The 22,116-nt window shown below is 31.8% G+C and overlaps 1 protein-coding gene across 2 annotated transcripts in view; it reads right to left on the bottom strand.

Moving 5' to 3' along the window:
• Nucleotides 1-22,116, bottom strand: part of LOC112593226 (AT-rich interactive domain-containing protein 3A-like) — an 86,718-nt gene that overhangs the window by 53,388 nt on the left and 11,214 nt on the right. For both annotated transcript variants that reach the window (XM_025337579.1, XM_025337580.1), the window contains 2 exons: nt 8,091-8,435; nt 7,611-7,964 (listed from right to left, as the gene is read on the bottom strand). In XM_025337579.1, coding sequence (XP_025193364.1) covers nt 7,611-7,964; nt 8,091-8,435 — 699 coding nt within the window. The remainder of the gene's footprint in view (nt 1-7,610; nt 7,965-8,090; nt 8,436-22,116) is intronic.

The raw sequence follows: 22,116 nt of genomic DNA, 5'->3' as shown, positions 1-22,116 counted from the left end.
AATCGCAGCCGATTAACTGCGGCCGCAGCGTGGGATATAATAATAATAATATATAGAACGAAGAGTTTTAAGTTTTTTTTTTTTTTTTTTATAACTATTCGACTGGCCGAATAAATAATAATCGGTTATCTCAGCCATTCCTCTCCGACATGGGTCCAATCGAAATCGTCTTGTTATTAACATGATGTGATGATTAAATATGTTTAATATGTACTCATAGAAGTTATAGGCTTAAATGTTTACATATCCAGTAATAATTAATAATACAACGAACATATTATATACGATTATACAGAGAACAAAAATTAAGAAAAACGTAATACAGCTAGGTGGGTACTATGAGTAAATAGATAATATAATCTATATTATAATTAGTGATAGTTTGTAATAAATATATGAATTAAAAATAGTATATTTTGAGTAAAATTTTTTATCTTTTACTTTTTTTTTTTTCATTTCAACACAAACCAATGTAGTCATAATATTGTCTCTACAATAGGATTATACCTATAATGTATCCAAGAGCACCCCAATTCCTAAATATCTTAACTTATTTTTAATATTATTTATAAACGTATGCGCTTTATAGCAAATAGTTTTTTTCCTTTCAAAACGATACGTAGACTGTAATAGGTGTCGAGACACATGAGTCGACGTAGTATAAAGTAAATCAATAAGAATTTCGTACAAAGTTATTTCTTCAATTCGTGAAAATTGTTTCAAATCGTTTAGGAGCTTTGGAGAAGTTCTCGAACCGAAAACGATTAGTGGCTAGCGAACTAGGTTAATTGCTTTATCCTTTCATATAATAAAATGTTTTATTCCGAGATAATATGAAAACTGTAGTGAAAAGAGGATCTAATTTCTGTTGGTCGTCTGCACTACCATTTATAGATATATATTATATGCTATTCCGTTTTTCAATTATATACTTCATGTTATCGCTTTTTCACCCCTATACGGTGTTTATTTATATATCTATGCACATAGTTATATGAACATTAGAAGCAATACAAGGTCAATATATACACCACAATAAAGTTTAAGGATTTCAAAGTGTATAATGCAATCCCCTATTGACAAAAATAAGACCGTAAACGGAGGGCCGCTATACGTATGTAGTATTATAGCGGTATATAATATTATTACTTTGTAGAGTGACTGGTGGCCAAGTATTGCAGTTCATAGGATCACACTTGTCACTGTTACATGTATATATATATAAAATATAATATTATATTCTAAATATATCGGAAATGTAAATTTTTAAAATAATTTAGACATTAAGCTCGTCGATCATAAATTATGTACGCCAATCGAAAGATTTAATTATTTAGAAGAAAATCGTTTCTCACATAATAATCATGTTATAATACTATAGTATTGTATATTAAAAAAAAAATATTAATAATAATAATTTTTCAACTTGAAAAATTTCATAAAATTCGATAAAGATACCTAGTAAATTATTATATTAATAAAATTCGTTTGATATAACAGTAATGACTGATGTCGTATATTCTACGATACAATATACCATTAAAAGGATGCTAAACTTATCTGTAATGCATTCGTCCTATAAATAAACAAGATAAAAAAAATTGTATTTAATTAAACCGATTTTTATTGTTAAATTTAATATTAGAGTGATAAATATTATGAGAATTTGTGATTTGTAATATTTTACATACTCATATCAGGCTTAAAAATTAAAATATCGAAAAAAACGCTAACGTGTAAGTACGCATGTAATATTTTCACCTTCACATTTAATAATTGTTCAGTTTACTTAAGTATTAAAACTAATAGCATAAAATCAGTTATAATGAACGCAAATTTACCGTTTTATATGGGTGTAAGATGGAGACAACACGTACGTGTGTAGTGTTCTCTTTAAACTCTAGAAATGCGATTAAAAACTTTTTATGGTTGTGCATAGTCTGATACTGCATACATGCGTAATCTTCTACAATAGCGATATCAAACGAAGAGAAAAGACACACGTTTGAATAGTTTTTCGGTTTACCGTCGGACATCAGTGGGGGTTGCGTAAAACGAAAAAAACCACACACGAGGGGTTGGTTGATTAACAATTTTTGAGTGTGAAAAAAAATTAAAACGACAACATGATATGAGTAGGTTAGATGCAACAGAGTTACACTTGGCTGGGTTCGAAATGGACATTTTTTCGTCACCCACATGCTGCGGTAGCCCTCGTGTTACACTCGCGGACATTGTGTACAGCATATTCAGTAGTAGTTTAACAAGTAGGTAGGTACATGCTATATTACAAGCGATGTGTGTGTGTGTATTCAGATTGATATTAATTATATCGTAAAGGTACGGCAAGAGAACGTATTATATTATATCGTGCGCGGCGGACTAGCGTGGATCGACGACCTGGTGTACCTATAGTAATGCAATCAGACTGCATCGCACGTCATGTGTCTCGCGATGAGAAACGCCGACCGCGGGGCAGGTGAAAATGAAAAACACGTCCAGAGACGGGAGACAATGAAATAAAAACGAAAGGGGAAAAGGGAAAAGAATCGGCTCGGTGACAACAGATCGAAATTCGTCTGTCTGGCGGCGTGTGAATATAATTATCACAATAACACGTTGTGACCTAACCCCGGTCCGAGATAGACGCGTAAAAATCTCCAATAGTCATCTGCGCACATGCATAAATTAATGTGTGCTCTTCTATAGATGATAATGACGATGATAATGTAATGTAATAACCGCGAGGTACTATGTATTGTCCGAGTGGGCCAGACGTTGTCGTCATAGCGTTATTAATTTTAGTGTGCACAGTGGCGGCTCTGCAGAGTCGTCTTAAAATCAGTATACACGGACAAGATAGTGTTTTCAAAAGGGTTGTCCCATCAAGGAACAATTAGTCGTGGGGTAGGATTTATGTACCCACACACACACACACACACGTGTATATATGTATACGGCCGACTTGGTTCTCGTCCGAGAATGGTACAATCGCCGTTGAATGCGTGTTCACCGTTTCGTCAACGTCTGGATGCACGACCATTATATTAAAACAATATAATCTTAAAATGATGGGGTAATAAATTATATTATTATTATTGTTTATTGTCATAATATTATGATATTGTATGCCTACTACCTACGATGATAGTACGCACTGCACTTATCATAATATTCGTCAAACACTGCTGTTGTACAGTTGCCATCGCGCGTAGGTGTATTAAAAACAAAAAACCAAAACACCCCCTCAAGGAATAGACAGATATTACACCGGATATATATAACACGAATATATGTACTGAGTTTGTTGTTGTAGTGAGGGTTAAAAAAAAAATACAGTAAGCCACACGGTCTAAAAAAATGTTCAACCAAGATTAAAATGTAAATGGCGAATCGCTTTGTATCCCGAATAATATTATTAAAATTTTGTTTGCGGTGTCGATTTTATAGATTTTATATATTTACATACTAATAATTACTATACAGATTAAATAGCAGGAGTTGATCTGGCGATAAAAAAATGGGAAGCTTGAGAAAAAATGTACTTGCGTATAAGTAAACAGGTACTCGTAGTTTTTAAAAAATATAATCAATAAACCATTTATTTGCATAGAATATTGTTCGTTAAGATAATCTTTAAAACGGCTCTCAGAGGGTAAAAGTCATAACCGACCCGTTGTATCTATATCTATCACTGGTAACGTGGACTACGTTCAAGTAGTTTATAATTGTCTATTCGTGACAATAACAAAGAGATTTGACCTTGTTCCTCTACGCATATGTATGTAGACGATTTAATAAAATAAATTCAAAAGTGTTTCTCGGGGCCGTTTTCGATAAGCTACACTATATTGAAAATACTGCCGACAACTCATTGGGACGAACGGAATAATATAATATATTACACGAGTGGACGCCACTTATTTCGGGCGAAACGGATCATCATCAGACTAGTAAGCCGAGACGATCACGTCTTCTGGCACGCCGTTTATCTTTGGGCACGCGCCGCGCTGGTTAGATAAGGTCTATCGCACCGTGGCGGTTGATGTATCGGCGCCCGTCCGCGTGTACCGCTCGTGCTCGGACCTGCAGGTTATCGAACACAGAGAAAGTGAGCGGGAAACATCAGTCGAAACCCCCCTCCGGTTCATATTACGTACATGTACGTGTCATTATTATAATTATTATTATAAATATTTTGTGATAATAGTTTTGGCGTGCAGAATCAGTCGGAGTTCAAGTTGACGCTCAAATCCGTTGCATAAAATATGTAATTACTTCTGGAAACGATTCGAAAATAGTTATACATTACAATATTATATGTATTCACTTAGCGCGTAGCAAATTATACGACAGAGAAAAAATGTTTAGACTTACCCACCCAACAACCCAACAGTTGAGTGTAAAAAAAAAAAAAAAAAATTAATTATAATTATACGACAAACCATTATTAAAATCTGGTTTTCGACGAATGCATTCATATCTATGTACTATTTCAATGTTTCATGATATATTATCTAGCGATTGGTTCGCGGTTCACGTGGAAAAATATCTGGCGCCCGAGAATCGGGCCACGATTAGTATGTCACAAATCGCAATTTTTATATCGGGATGCAATTCGTATGCAGCCGACGTGTCGGAACCATAGAGACGAATGTTTTTGTTAAAATAGTATTCCTATTCGAACAGCTGATGGTACCATCCATGTACCGTTGCTACAGTAGTCAATAATAATTATCAAGTAATAAAGCGAAATTACTATTTCACGTACGTCTGGAAATGGGCGTCCGGAAATCGGGCCACGATTAACCTTTTTACCAAAAAGGTATACACGATAGTAATTGGGTCACTTCTGTTTTACATTTATAATAGGTAAAACCGGTGATTGGGCCATTATTTTCAACATTTTTTATTGTTGTATACGCCGTATACGGTAATCGGGCCACAATTAAATTTTAAATTTTAATGAAATAATATTTGGCATAAAGCATGTCACATATATTAAATCACAACAATACTTAAAACTTCAGTGCACACGAAACTTTATTCGAAGTGACCGCGTGCTTTATAAAAAAGTAATAAATTATCCAATATCAAATGATAAAGAATTGGTAGAGGCCGCCACCGAATAAAATGGATAAAATTATCCAAAAGCGTAATTTACAAATATTATAAAGCATCGCGATTGTTTAGATGAGTGCAAACTATATATTATCCACATTTAATATTACATGTATCTACAATTCGGTTAATTAACGACATTTTCAGATTATATTCTTGACACCTATATTTATGATGATATTAATTTCCTTCCGCATATACGGACGTTACGGTCTAAATCTATTACTCGAACTACAAATGTCGTCGAATCTTTTCGTTCGTATTTCAAAAATCATTTTTTAAAATCACATCACTACCAAGTACAATAAAAACCAAAAAACGAACTTTAATTTGAAAAAATTATATTCTCAATGAAATTAAAAAATACTAAGAAGGAGAAAAAACGAGATTTGAATTTGTAAAACCTGTATCATAATTATATTTTCATATATTAGAAAAAATATATATAATTATTGACTAATTTTATGTACTTTGTTTTATATTAAATTTATTAAATTGGATTGGCATCATTTAAAATAATTGTATTTTTATTCGTATATTCCTGTATTAAAAATGTATGACCAAATCTCTAGATACACTTTAAAAAACAGATTTAATATGTAAACAAATATTTTTTTTCAGGTAAATAAAATGTGGCCTAATCACCGACCACCCAAAATATAACTCTGTGTAATACAAGTACAAGAATCATAGAAACATGTTGTCATTTCTAGAAAAATGATATTGTAATTTATTAAGTTACTGAAAACATCATATTATATATAAATAACAAAGAATATTAAGTTATTTGAAGTTTTAATCTCGTGACTGTGTAATAAATGCATGATCAATATTCATGTTACTTAATAAATAAAGTAGCCTGAAGTTATTTTATACAATTTACTACTTGTTCTATATTTATAGATGCAAATAATAGATGACTTTAATAATTGTATTTGTATAATTTTAAATTTACATAAATTAAAAATAAATTTACTGTGATTTTGAATATAAAAATATGTAAATGTGACTATGAAAAAAGTGATAAGTAAATTTTTTTTTCTTTGCCTCCTCAGGTGCATAATCATGTTTATATTTAATACGTTTAAATAAACTTTAAGTTAGAGTAAGTCCTGTATTATAACAAAACAAAAAGCCTCACATATAAGTATTTTAAACTTCGTTCCACTCGCGTCAAAGGATTAAGAAATGTGTTCATCCGACTACACAGCATCACAGCATCATTAGCATCTAATTATTATTTTTCAAATAGTTATAAAACATTATTGTGTGTCTCGACTCTCGGATTACACTCTGAACGAATACTCGAGTATAGGAAGAACGGCGTCCGATCGGTTCAGGGCACGCAACGAGTAACCCACACGGGATTATTATTACCGAAAATAGATTGAAATACACATTTACATGTATATAAAATTAATGATTTTTATACTTTTCACGTTTTCGAGCGTATATTAATTTAATCTACGGCAGCGCGACGTAATGCGTGTAATTGTTACGAGCGGCGCGCGACAATGTTCGAGGATTTTCGTGTGCGGTCCGAAGTAGAAGCATAAAACAAGTCTCACTCAAGTGCAAACCGCGTATCAGCTGCGCTGCCGTTCGAAAATACAACCGACTGGACCGATATAGTTAGTCACGGCCATACTATGATAATATATTACGATGATAATCGTTGGTCGTATACTCGTATATATATATATATATATATTTTTTTTTTTTTTTGTTGTTGTACAATATGTAACTACCTAGTTAAGACACGCTTAGCTTTACGGCATTATAACAGTGCCAAAGACTACGTAATCGATAACACACGCGTGTGATTCACACGAGACCGTGTAGAAGTAGCGGAAATCTCTTCCTATAAGTAAGTTTATTAGGAAGTCCTACATCCCATAAATCTCATATAATACAAAATATGTATCCAAAAATGAAAAATCCGAGCATTAGTATAACCACTCTACATACATCACCATACCGACTATTAGTTGATTTCATATAGGTACCTAAAGCTGTCTTTGAATACAAAACTATTAAATAATATTAAACCTAATAATACAATGTAGGTACCTACAAATAAAAAAAAATATATGATAACAGCTGCGAATATATGAATATGAAATAATTGCGCTTCTTAGAAATTATTTTTCTGCATGACCAAAACCGTTTCCTGCTCGTGTACCTATACCTATACCTATTTTAATTACTCTTTAAACGTTTAATAACGAGAAGTATCTGTCAATTATTCAACTTTCGACATTTTTGCATGCATTTTGATTTCCAGTTTAAGTAGACCGAAAATCCTACGAAATTATATTTCAACCGTAGCTTTTAGGCTTTCTAGTAGTGGGTAGCTGCGATGTCCCAAAAATTATATTTCAAACATAAGAAAAAATACTTAATGAACGGCAACAATAAAGGCGTTGCGGTAATAGCTGCGGTTCTGTATATTTATATTATATATTATATGTTTTCACAACGTCACTGACCTGTCGGAACTGCTCTTCGAACGTCCACGACTGCGCCTCGTTGTTCCGGGCCGCGGACGGCGACTGCACGTCGGTAGAACGACCGCCGGACATTGGCACGTCGCCCGAGTGGCTGGACTTTGGCGACAGGTCAGCGGCCGCTGCCACCGCCGCCGCGTGTCTGCTGAGCGCGGCCGTCGTCAACGACACGGCCACGGAGGACGGCTGCTGTTGCAGTTGCTGCTGGTGCATCGGCGACGGTTGTACGGATAGCCCCGGATGTTGGTACACGAGATGTTGGAGCATGGGAGTTATCAGTCGCGAACCGGAAGCCAATTGTCTGGCAAGCTGATTGAGGGTTTCGCGTTCCTCGCGCTGCGAATAAAAATCACGCTTTAACGACGACGAAAAACTAAATTTTATCCACACCTGTGTATTACGCCGTCCCTCCCCCTCAAATTCGCGATATCTCTCTACCCCCTGAAATCGTAGAATTTTTACCTGCATTTCCAGTATGTCTTGTTCGTCCTCGGGCGAACAATCCTCGTCCTGCCGACAGTCCATCATGATGTCGTCGTCGTCCATGTCACGGTCGTCCATGTCGCGATCGTCTTCGTCGTCGTCGTCGTCGTCGTCGTCCGTGCAGCCCTTAGACCGGGATGGTGACGTGTCTTCGGCCACTGTGGAGTGGGGCCAGTGAAATGCGGCCGCGTGCGGCTGTACGCTCAGGTTGAGATTGAGTCCCAGCCGTCTGGGGCTTCCGGCTTCGGTGGCGGCCATCTTCACTTGTTCTGTCTGAGCGTTGCGCTGTTGTTTGTCTAGCTCAGGCGACGGTTCACTATTCAGCTGTAGAAATCCAAAAACGTCGTACATCAATTATTAACCGTGTAAACATAATCATACTGTTCGGGAATTAAATTATTTTAAATAATGCGTAGGAGGAAAACTTCTTCGTTAAAAAAAAAAAAAAATAACAAAACGTTATACGTCTTCTTTATAATATGAATTACACATTATGAATTATTATGTAATATTATTGTGTTCCTAGTAATCAACTAGTCTTTGAAAACGCCAGTTTGCTTGTTAACGTATTATAATATTATATTATCGAATTCTTGGAAACTTTTGTTATAGTAATTTATGCACTATTTGTAAATAAATAATTAGAGAAATTTATAGGGTTTTTCAATATTTGCTCAAGTCCGTGAATCCGTAACAAAGCTTGTAAAATTAAATTAAATGCCATCTATTTGACAATAAACTTCAGTGTAAAATGTAAGTGTACGTTAAATGACAGTAATTTAGTATACGAATTAGTAACAATTTAAAAAAAAATTGAATTAATCATTTGTTATAATTTAATACGGTAATATTAGAATGTAATATGTATACGTCATTTTACATTCTTCTATATTAGATTTACAAAACCTAATCTTTAAGACAATAAAGCTCTCATAACACGTATAATATATCGTACATTATGATAGAACGATAGAGTTAATTGTGTACTACATTTTTGTCAATTCCGATCAAATTATATTTCTTAAATAGTACATACCTATAAGCATTGAACATATTTATTTTTTATAATACTAAAGACATGGGACAAGAAAAACGAAATATCTTGATTTATAATGTATGATATCATTGAGATAGATACTTATTCAGTATAACAATATATCGTATAATAATGTGCCGATAGTTTATAATTATTCAAACAGAATCGGTCAGACGTGCAGCTGCGTTAAATAATATACTATTGGAACTCACAGGTCGAGTGGGCATCGGGCGACTATAGGTACAGACGGAACAACGACAGTGGAGTTTTCTTCTATACTAATAATATTCTTTTGATCGTATTTTCGATGTCAAAGAAACAGAATAATATAGATACAAGATACGATCGAATAACAATAATAATAATAATAATAACAATAATTTTTGTACATCTTTTGTGCGTGACGCAACCGTTTTCAATCTTTAATATTTTAATTTATGTCAGCAATGATGCACCAGCGTAGCACAGACGACATAACTATAAGGTACTGTATCCGGGAGTTCACCCTTCAGTGGTTCATCGAGTTCACATTATAATATAATACCATTTATACATTGTGATAGTCCCACGCAGAATATCTTTAACCATTCTAATCTGTTGTGTCAAAAATAATAATGGAGATAATAATATAGCCTTACATCAAATCTCACGATAAAATACACATAATAATTACAATAACATATTAAAATCATATCGTACTTTCAACCGATTCTGCATATATTATTCCATATTTGAATGATAGTAGTACACTATAGTACCCATGTATTACAAAATGATATCGTGTCGACGTTATTGGTAAAAACTTTTCAAAAATATTCTTCAACGTATTTCAATTTCAACATACGGTATTCGAGTACAACGAAGTTTTTAATTTTTATGCACGGATTCGCTTTAAAATCGAATATCTAAAACGCACTGATGTGATATTTTTATCGGATATAAGAAGTGTTCTCGATTTTCCATTCGACATCGTGTTTTATCGTTTTATTGTCGCCGAGTCGATTCGAAGGCGTCAACAACTCAGAAATTGGCATAACCACGAGCCTGTTAATTAATAATAAACTAGCTGGCGTTATATTCTATTAATTTTATTATTATTATTATTATTATTATGATTATGATTCGAATGGCCTGGTATTAAGAAAAAATAAGTATGTACATATATTATTTGTGTATGACGTGTGGCCGACTGCCAAGTGGACTAATGTAATTTTAATGAAACACGTGTTATTTTTCCATATATCCTTCATCTGTCGCGCTCGTGAGCTTTATTATTAATTCACTCAGAAATCGTCATATTATCGTCAACTGAATGTCATAAGCAATTTATCAAAAAAAAAAAAAAAAAAAATCCTGGCCAAAAATACGATCCGTCGGAACGATTTGGTTTCGTGCGTGCGGTCGACGCTTTAAGAACATTTATTCCCCCTTGTCTACAGGCCACCCATCGAAAATCGATTAAAATATTGAATTGCACGTAATCGTCGGACGACAGCGGTTTATACGAAACATAATATAATATTATACATAGATATGTATAGCAGAAAATGACGTCAAAACTGTACAGTGTTCAGGTACGACGCATCGCATGAAACAGTGTACATAAATCGGTAGGTAAAAGTAGATATACTATTTTTATTTTTATTTCGTTGTGCGTGATCCGATCGCACGAACAAGAGTACTATTAATTTTTTTCTGCAAACCACGTAATATGGTAAATTTTGATTTAGCAAAACCTGCAATCTTTTATTGTTTACTTAAATGTATTGGAATGAAATGATTTATTATTAAACTTAAAGTTAAAAATATTACCTGTTGCTCGTAAGCCAGAGAGAGAAAACATTTAATTGTGTACTCTCATTTCATTCGAGTAGATTTCAGTAATTGGCATTGCGCTTTTAATATAATACAAATATATATTTATATATTTGTCTTATTAGTTTTCATTATCATTTTTATTTATTATGATTGATTAAACACAAATTTACGCCTTTTAATGTAATGAATCAAATATAAATATTTTATTTAACACGTTTTTAGATTTTTAAAATCTGCGTATTAAAAAGTGAAAATATTTAAGATATCTAACAGCTAACGCAGTTTTCATTTCAAAATCATAAAAATACTTAAAATATCTTTCAACATAATACAACCGATTTTCTTAGAATATGAGCTAAAATTTGAGTACAAAGAATAAATTAAAATTATTTATTAATATTTTTATCACGTCGTATTTTGAACGCATACGAGCCCATTGATTGTAATACTGCCCTTATACGATGTATATCATCGTGTATTTGTGTATGTAATACACGCGGAGTCGAAATCAAACAGATTTCGATTTGTATTATTATTTTTTTTTTTTTTTAATAATAAAAAGAAAACATTAGAGGAGAAACAACGCGAGCGCGTAATAATTACACCCTACGACCTTTTATCGCATGATAAACATAATATAAGTATATTAATAATAATATTCAGCGCCGCCGCCAGTTGTATAGATACTACTGCACCATCAGTTGTGCAGCAGCAGACTACGTATGTAATTATAATTCCGATACCAATCGTCTAGATTCGTATAATGCGCCGTATATGTATAATGTTCATTTAACGATTCGATTAATGTATGATATTATTAAATATACAGTAGGTATATAATAATATCGACCTTATTACGGATTGTACGAGACGACGATGGGAGCGACTACTGGTTTTTACGGGAATATGGTTTTTTTTTTTTTTCCGGGATATCGTGACCGCTTTGGGCTCTAGGATTGCGTGTCCGCGTTCAATATATAATATTATAACACTCAGATCCACTGACGCACATACCCACACACACACACACACACACACATACACACAGATTACGGGATCGCGCGCGCGGGTATCGTTTTTTATATTAATATATAAAAATATAAGAATTCTCTATCGGATCACGCTATACACAACTATACTTTATTAGCGTCTCCGAAAATGGACACCAATTGCGTAGATCAAATTCAACTTATTATGACGTTAATTTATACGAATCCGTTGCGCGAAAAACGCGACGTACGCTGCGATACACTGTATCGTGCCACCGGTGGCGTACTGACGTGTTTATACTACAGAGTAATCCGCCCAGCATACCCAAATATACTGTTCAGCTACAAATTTTTTAGAACTTCTCAGTTAGACAGGTATACAATAATAATTAAAAATATATATTTTAAGATGTAGGTACGCATATGTTTATGGTTTATACTGTAAATGGGGCATAAATGTACAATAATACAATATATTATACCTGCAAGAGTCAATTCCTAATATCAAGTATATTTTGTATTTTTATGAACAACCTTAGCTTGACATATATAACGTGGAAACATATTTAATTATTAATGTACTGTATGCTGTCATCAAAAAACGTACGTTAAGTAAAACAGTGCAGACCACTATTCAAACAATTTTTTTTTTTTTACCAGTTACCAAAACGCTTTACGTGAGGTCGAGCTACGATCGATTTTTCATCTCCTACGCTCTCTCAAAACTAAATTCCCGAAATTATAATATGTATTCTCCTCCTGTACACATTATAATATGTATTTATTATACAACGCTACACCATGGCCGCCGTGACGATAATAATTATTATCGTTTCAGGCGCGTTTTAATAACTGTTATTTACGAGACCCGTCACGACTGTACGGTGACTACCGCGGCGGATCGAATATCAACGTTATAATGTGGCCAGAACAAAAATACATATATATATATATATATAAATATACAAACTATAAAGAATAATAAAATACATTGATTGTCGTTATATCCTGCAAGATCTACACTGGCGCGTATAACATAATATATGTATATATTATATATATACTCGTATTTATGGAATAACCACAGACATTATAAATTGAATTACAATAGTAGCGTATTGGGAAAGCTTTTAAAAATAATGAATGTGTATTAAATCACAAAAAAAAACAAATAAGTGTAAAAATATTTCTATTTTCAATATTTACAATTTGTTTCCTTAACTATGCGAATGAGTGAATTATATCTTTAATTATGTCACATATTTTTTTTTTTTTTTTTTCATTAAAAATTAAAATTTTGGTTACACTCTACCATAGAATTGAATACAACGTTAAAGCTATAATATAATTCATTTAACCCAGTGAATTATTAATACATGTTTGAATGCACTTAATTTTTGGGTATCAAATCTCCCTTAACTAGTTAAAAGTGAGTAACGTTTACTATATATGTAATGCATAATAATTTCTAATGACAAAGATCGTACATAAGTATACATAACTATACCAAACAGACGAACTAGACGAACGATATTAATATCAATAATTATTATTATTCATTGATTACAATAACAATTATTGTTCTTCTAATTAAATGTTTAAAGTTTTAGACTTAAGTAAATAAATGTATAATTTTTGGTATTTTGCAAATAATATAGGTATATTGGTACTCGAAAAAACAAAACAGTATTCACGGACCTACCCTATAGATCAGGGGCGGCCAAACAGTCGATCGCGATCGACCGGTCGATCGCAACGATTTTAAAGTCGATCGTGCTAAAATTTATTTTTAGGCTGCGCTCACGAAAATTAATTATGGTGGTATAGTAACTTAATAATAATAAAAACTTTTTTATCGAAGTCGATCCTCAAAGGTAAAGTATATTTTTAGTAGATCGCGGCCGAAAAAAGTTTGACCGTCCCTGCTATAGATAATAGTAGGTACTTACAATTTATTATTTTTGCGGTTGTATAAAATTGTCATATAAGTTTATATTTTATTGCGGTGAACATAAATGGGTTGAAAACTATAATTGAAACCGGCGATGAAAGAAGTGAAAATGATGTTAGTTCGTTAATAGTTAATATAATATTATGTTTTTGAAAGTGACGGACTTTGGTGTGACGTCGTGACGAGTTGCGTACGGCCTAATATATTATACTGTGTTATAATATATATTGAAATACCTAAACAGGCTAAACAATACTATGCAGTTACAGGGAATGAGGTGGCGAAAAGGGTGTATTATGCATGTGGGCTGTATTATTCGCGCCGCGTGGGATTCCGCAATAACACGTTCAACCAAAACTTACTACGATATTATATACTATGCGAAAGTCATTATTTATCGGCGTACTAACTTAATAAGTATAATACTTTGAGCGACTTGCAAAATTCAGCAGTAAGTTGATCACCCTCTGTATAACAAGGTCTAACACGATACATCACAACGTAAATCGAAATAAATTGTGTTAAAAGAATTAGTATTTTAAACACAAACAACAAAAAGACATTGAATCGTAGCTCGAAATTTACTTAGTTAATTGTTCACTAATTTTTTTTCTAAAACAAAAAGCACGGTTGTTATAGCTTTTTATTAGATGGAATTATAGTCTAATTATGCGTTCATCAGACAAACCACCCTAACTAGACTTCAATGATCGATCAAATCATGTATAATCTAGAAATGTAAACCTGATAAAAATTTACCGATGAGGTAAATTTATCGCGTTTTTTACAGAAAAAATTTAAAATTGAAGATTAATTTTCTATAATGAATTAATATTTATAAACATAAAATTGTGTTGGCTGATATACAAATCGAAGTTGTAAGTTTTTTTTGTTTTAATGTAGATATGTCATGGTTTTTTAAAATTAGGTGTTTATTGTATAATATTGTGATTATAATACGTCTGGGAAAAATAAAAACAAGAAGTTTTCCTGAGAGTGTAATTTTATGATTATATGTAATCTTTAAAAATATCAAAATTTACCAAATTTACTCGATTTGTGATAAATATTAAATTGGCGAGGAAAAATGTACGTTAAATTTACAGATTTATGTTATAATCTAATAACAGTATTATTATTATTATTATTATTTATAGTTAAACGAAATATAAAATTTTACTAAAACAAATCAAGATGGTATAATAACACAGCAACTATATTAAAAATACCTATAACTTCACAGTATAGTTCATGGTCATTACAATATATTTAATCAGAACGCACGAAAACCATATACCACTATACCTACCGATCTCTTGTTGTTAACGCAGATCGTAATATATAATACATATATAATGCTTATAATCCTATATATATATTTTTTTAATTTTACACTTAATTTTTTCCTTTTTTTTTTTTTTTTGCCGGCCACGAAAGAGCCGCTCGTTAAACAAATTCTTACGACATCATTAATTACACGCGCCGTGAAACCGTCTGACACTTTTCCGCTGCATCCGCCAGTCACCCCTTTGCCGCGTAGCGTCGAAACGAGATTAGTAGATATATAATATACAGCCGATACGACGACCCAAATGATGAATGTACATTTGTTGCGTTCTTGTTCTGTCAGCTCTTTCGACATCGCGCATTCCTCTATCGATGCATTGTATATATATACTCGACTCCAGCCCTACATGTATCGGTTCATCAATTTCGCACGCCAAAACTATTTTCCAATAACTGCAGCGCGGACCAAAGTCCTCGCACACAGACTATACACGCGGATAAGGATTCTGGTTGATATTATTATAATATATAATATTGTAATATATGTTATACGTACACACCCCCACGGACCCGTCTCCATCAAGGAATCGATTATCTGCCACCCTATAGTCGTGATCAAAGTCGAGAGAGCATAATAACACATCGTCGTGTGGCTATGATACATAACACGTTCAATAAAATCGTATTATTATATTACGAGAATGGACCCGGTCTTAATGAAAATATCTGGGTCTGATGACCCGAAATCATAAAATACATAATAATATCTATTATGTATTTCGTATTAAAAAAAAAAATACAACATTTATCATAAATAATTGTTTTTAAAATATTTATTGAAATTTCAAGGTGAAACTTCTATTTCCTTTCTCTCATCCCCTACAAAAAAAAAAAAAAAAAAAACAATCTAATACAAAACGATTATATTATTTGGCAGCATTAATGTTGTTCGTTGCGTCTTTACGGCTATTTAAATATATTTGACGAATGGTTGGAGAAATAGGATGAAATATCTATACATTGTCGTGATGTAAAAATGATTTAGACGTCAGTGGACTAGCGAGTAGTGAAAAAAATTATAAATTTTTTTACACGATAAATATACACACGGACGACGACAACGAGGAGTCTGGTAAATCCGATTACGCCACCTCCACCGCGTAACTGCGTCGATTGATTCGATCCATCTGCACTGGACCGGCGCTTTGAATAACACGATACGTCCATGCATCGTCCGTTCGATTATCGTTGTTAATATTATTGTATTATATCATATTGTATAAGTGTGAGTGTTTCGTATATTTTTACGCGGTTTTGTCATTTAATTTCCTAGACGACTTGCATTTCAAACAGAATTAAATGAAATGGAGTGAATATTATAAATAAAATCTACGAAAGCGCCGTAGCTGTCGCCGTGTAACAGAAATCTGATCGCGACGACACGTTAATATATATAATATTTTTAATATCAAACGCCTTACGCCGCGTGCTATGGGCTTTGCCCGTAAATTCTGATACACGTGCAACACATATTGTATAATTGGCTTATACAATATCCGGTCTTCATTTATATTATTATAACTTGTTTTTATTCAATCGTCGGGCTAATAATTAATATTTTAAAATTATTATAGTATAAGTAAGGCTGTGAATTTGTATAAAAATACATTTTTTTTAGTTAATTGCTAAGCATAACTTTCTTATTAAAAAGTTTGAATTCAGCAATAAGTCATTATTTATAATAAATTCACTTTTATAACTTCTAATCTTTTTATTCTTACTTTTTTTTTTAGGTCATTGTTTTGCATTGCATATTTCGATTTCATTGCATTAAAATTGCACTCATAGGGATTTTTAATAGTGCTTTATTAAGTTCGCAGTAATTATAGGCATAATTTGTATCCGATTAACATTTGTTTTTTTTATTTTCCATGCAAAACGAAACAAAGAGAGTAAAAAAGAGAAACTGTAACAGTTTATAGTCATATTTAGGCGCTAACAGTAGATTAAAATATATTCTAAAATGCATTCAAACACATTGCATATGCATAACGCGAGTTTAAATAATATATGATATGTATAGGTACAAAAGTACATAGTTCATACATTTAAGTATAGTATACGTGAGTATACTTTGTATAATACGCGTGTCATGCAGTATTATTATATAGATTTTTATTTTTTCCCCTCAAAAATGATTACTTTAAAATTTCAATATAAGAATTCAATAACGCTAAATACATACGACAGTGAACAAGAAGGTTTGTGTATGTGATGTTATTTTTCTATTGTAGACACGCCCGTTCGGAATGTTTTGATTACAATGTGTTTTACACACATACACGAGACACTCACTAAATATATTTTATAAAAATTGTTTTTACTATAACGTATAATTTTCTTTGGCTACTGCTTCTGATTGTTTACTTTAATATGATGTAATCCGACAAACCGTTTCTAAACAATTAATATCACTGGTGACTACCGAACGTCACATGTCGATTTCAGTGCGGGCGTACAACCCTTTAGCGGACTTGCAGGTGTGTACACTGTACAGTGTATTAATAATAATAATTAATATACCTTCTATACACTTATTATACCTGAAACACCGCAATGGCTAAAGAAAACACGAATTTCAAGTCCGATCGACACTCAATGTGCTCTTTTTAGTCTTTTTACTGGATCGTTTAAATGTGAACACTATTTATGCTGGTCAGTGTCTACGACAGTATTGATAATGCCAATGATCGCAAACATCATTTGAACAAGAAGCAATCTATTTGAGCATATTGTGTGTAAATTATCGTTATGATAGAATAATCATTTTCCCGAAAGTCGTCGAATATAATTTAACACCAAGAAATATTAAAATATTTATAAATATTAAAAACCGACAGACTACCTGCAGACGTGCGGCCACATCGTACTATAATAAAGCATGAAGAATAGAAGCCGTATTATCAACACTCATAATATCAAAAACGACTGTATAATTTAAACATTTTAATAACAATATTATAATAGTAAACACATACCTACCCAAATATAAGTGTATATTATAATATGTCAAAAAGGAGGTCGACAGATTATTAACTTTTTTTTGAAGGTCTCGATAACGACGAAATATAATGCATATTATACCGATCGCGATGGATTAATGTGTAATATATATATATATTATAATACAGTGGCTAATACCTATACCCATATAAGAAACAATATGTTTGTGTGTGTTTTTGGGGGGGAAATCGTAAAAATTAAACTACTATACGACGTCCGTATAATGTCATAATGATATTAGAACTCGGTGATGTAATGATAATACTCCCGAGCCGGGCTTCTTATGTTGTAAAACAAGTCTGCCGTTTAATCCAAGACGGGACTTTAGCTGTAGTCGTCGACATCGTTGCCTTCTTCGCCGATGCTCAATTGATTCATAGTACGGATTCCTTTATACATAATAATAAGAGTGCCTATACATACAAAATATAATAAACCCTTATAAAGCTTCTGTTTAATAATATTATAATGTGCATGGTGCGTTATATACCTATTTTCCGGCGCTGAATCAAACGCGTTTACGAAAAATTATAATTTTATATTATTATCTACTTCTTAGTCCAATGTAATCGTTGCTCCTACAACTCTATACTGACTAATAAAACTATTTCGATAACTATGTCACATCAGCACCTCAAATCCCGAATTTTACACGAAACTTTCACAACATTTTGTAACCATTTTGTACCCCGAAATGTAACCATGATCTTTTTTTTTTTTTTTTTGGAATTTAATGAGAAGTTTCTAAAAAGTAACTTCTCATTAAATTACAACCACATAACAAGAATGTTTAGCAATAATAATAATAATTTTGTTTCTTTATTTTTTAAATTATTCTTTGATAATTTCAACGAAAAATGTGAATTGCATAGAAATATATTTTTACAATGTGATAAAAGTATTATCATATTGTAATTAATATCAATTTATATATTTATTATTTTAATATACAGTAAATCCTCGTTATCCGCGAGTTAATTATCCGTGGTTGAATCCGATACTATTAGAGATAAATACATATATACGATTAATAATAACCAACGACTTTTTATCCTAACTAGTTTGTTTATACGTATAGATAATTAATAAATTAATTGTACAAATTAATACTGAGACTATAAGATTTTTGCGGTCAAAGTTAAAATTTTCGAATTTTTAACGCAAGTCAAAACGAGCAGACACACTTTTATATAGTGTTTGATTGATCTTAACACGGTAATTTTTCAAATTCTGACATACTGTAAGTACATCGATATAATTTTTAGGTGTGAAATCATATACCTACCTGTTCTGCAGATGATAAGGTATAACATGTTCTAAACGAGTAATCTGCAAACGTCATGCTTTTCAGTGAGTATTCCGGTTGTCAATGTATTTCTCATATTTTTTTTATTGTCTTTGTTGCCGAGTGTCTCAGCTTAATCCCGTATTAACCAATAACAAAATAATATACACACGTATTACAATATTTGCAGCTATATCTATCTATAAAATATTGTTTATTGTGCACCGATATAGAGTCGGTTATCATGTGGACGTGTCGGAATTGCCCGGCTGTCACGCCGTCCGTTAAGTATAGAGGTGCACGTTTATAATATATTATAAACGCACATAACAATACGCGACTCGGCATAAAGAAACAAAAAATGAATTTTTTATTATTCCATATTTCCCCGTGTGTTGTTTATATCCCTTTTGTACGTATATAGATATATTTATTATTTCCGTTTTTGTTCCGCGCTGTACACGCCCCTCGAATCACCGGCGCTGTTCTAAAACGACGGATTGTTATACCTACCACACATAGTTATTATATTTTATTATTATTATAATAATATATAGGCTGTATCGTGCGTTCGCTGCAAACTATTACTTTTACGAGTTAACCGAAACAACGACATGCGACGACGACGACGACGACGATGACGACGGCGACGGTACATAGTATTATATTCAATTTATTATAATATATTTTTCTGGTCACAATTGCACCGGTAATTCTATGCATCGAGTGTATATTAAAAATATTGTCGGTAGGTTAAAGTATAATTATTATATACGTTTGACGGCACATCGATATTATTTAACTTCTGTTTCCTAAAAATACGCATATATAGAAACGGATAGTTATAGATCAAAATATCTCTTAAAAAAAAAATAAAAAAAAATAGTTACAAGATAAAAAATAATATTATGTTCTATCCATACAAATATAATAAATAATGATATTACACAGAAATAAATGTATAAAAACACTAAATAACAAATAAGTTTATAATACAAAACTTAAGAATATGTGAAATTGTTCTTAAATTTTGAATTCTTAATTTTGTGTATCTATCAAATTATATTATTTTACTGGCTTTAAATACTTTTTGTCATACAGTTTTTATAGAAAGAAATAATTTGCTTAGATATTTTTTTTAGTTATATTTTTTCAGAAAATATTCTGATAAGTATATTCTAGCTAGAGATATTTTACCGGTCACCTGAAACGATAAGAACTAGAAATTATTTAAAACAGTGAACGAAAAAGTCCATTTATATTTCAAAGTACGTCCATACATAGGTAGTACTCAGTACCCACGCTACTCATATTATAATGTTATCGACATGTCGACCTATCAGTTAATATCATATTTATAATATTGTCGATGTTTTAAAAAGTCAAAATAAACGTTTTCACATAAATCATGCATGTTATACCTAAAGGAGAATTTTTATAGTCAACACACGGTAAGGGGTCGAAAAAATAACTTTTGAAATTTATGCCAGCAGTGTGGATACACATTATTCTTACACACACATGAACACGTATTATTATATGTATATCGTACAAACAAAATAAACTTACTCATAAAACAATAGTGGATACGATTACTATTACTCTCTGGATAATAAAAATAACAATTACTGCATTTAATTTACCTGTATGCACATCGTCAAGTTTTGAATTATTATATCAGTAAAACATGTATCTGGGTGTAAACACGCACATTTTTGGTCTACTATAAAAATTAAATATATACCTACATACGTAATAACAACAATGTCTTGAATAATATTACATTCAAACTCTCCGGGTCAAACTATTTTAAATTAATCAGCTGCAATAGTTGAGTATGTTTATAAATCGTACTGTGGTAATGTAAACTTAACCTAATGGTATCTATTTCTTAAAAATAGCATGTTATGAATGGTTAAAAAAATTAAAATTTACAATTTTTATAAGTTCTAATTTAATAGTTGCTTAAAATATGTATTGTGTGTATATATAAAAAAAAAAAAAAAAAAATTAATTCAAAATTACTTATAGACAATAATTCTAGTCCTCGTAAACAAGTTTTTCAAAACGTATATCCTTATCTGTAGTATTTAAATACTTGAATCGAAAAATACTAAAAAATTAATTTGAATTTCGTATAGGTACGCGAAAGTATTTTTAACAAGTACTGGATGTAATACTTACCACTTACCAGCTAGGTACATGTATTATTATTATTTATAAAATAAATAATCAGTTGCATACACGCGTTTAAACCACTCTACTAAACTGATTACAAAAAACAAGAACTAAGAATCATTAAAACTAATGTAATACTGTTTAATTTATTTGTTATTCATTTATCAGCAAGCGTATATTACATTTGTCGTAATAGTATCACTCGGAACTCACATATTTATGAATATCGATATGTTAAATAAAAAAATTGGACTTATTTATCACACCGAAATTAATAAATTTATCTTCTGTGTACATACGAGAACCTCTGATATATAATATTATTCAGCAGCGCGCATAACGTTTAACGAAACTGAGGATTAATGTTTGCGTGTTACGTTGCTGTTGGACGAATATGA

This window comes from Melanaphis sacchari, unplaced genomic scaffold (genome assembly GCF_002803265.2).
Source record: "Melanaphis sacchari strain LSU unplaced genomic scaffold, SCAv2.0 Contig1_pilon_pilon, whole genome shotgun sequence".
NCBI lineage: Eukaryota > Metazoa > Arthropoda > Insecta > Hemiptera > Aphididae > Melanaphis > Melanaphis sacchari.
This window is presented reverse-complemented; position numbering and strand designations above follow the sequence as displayed.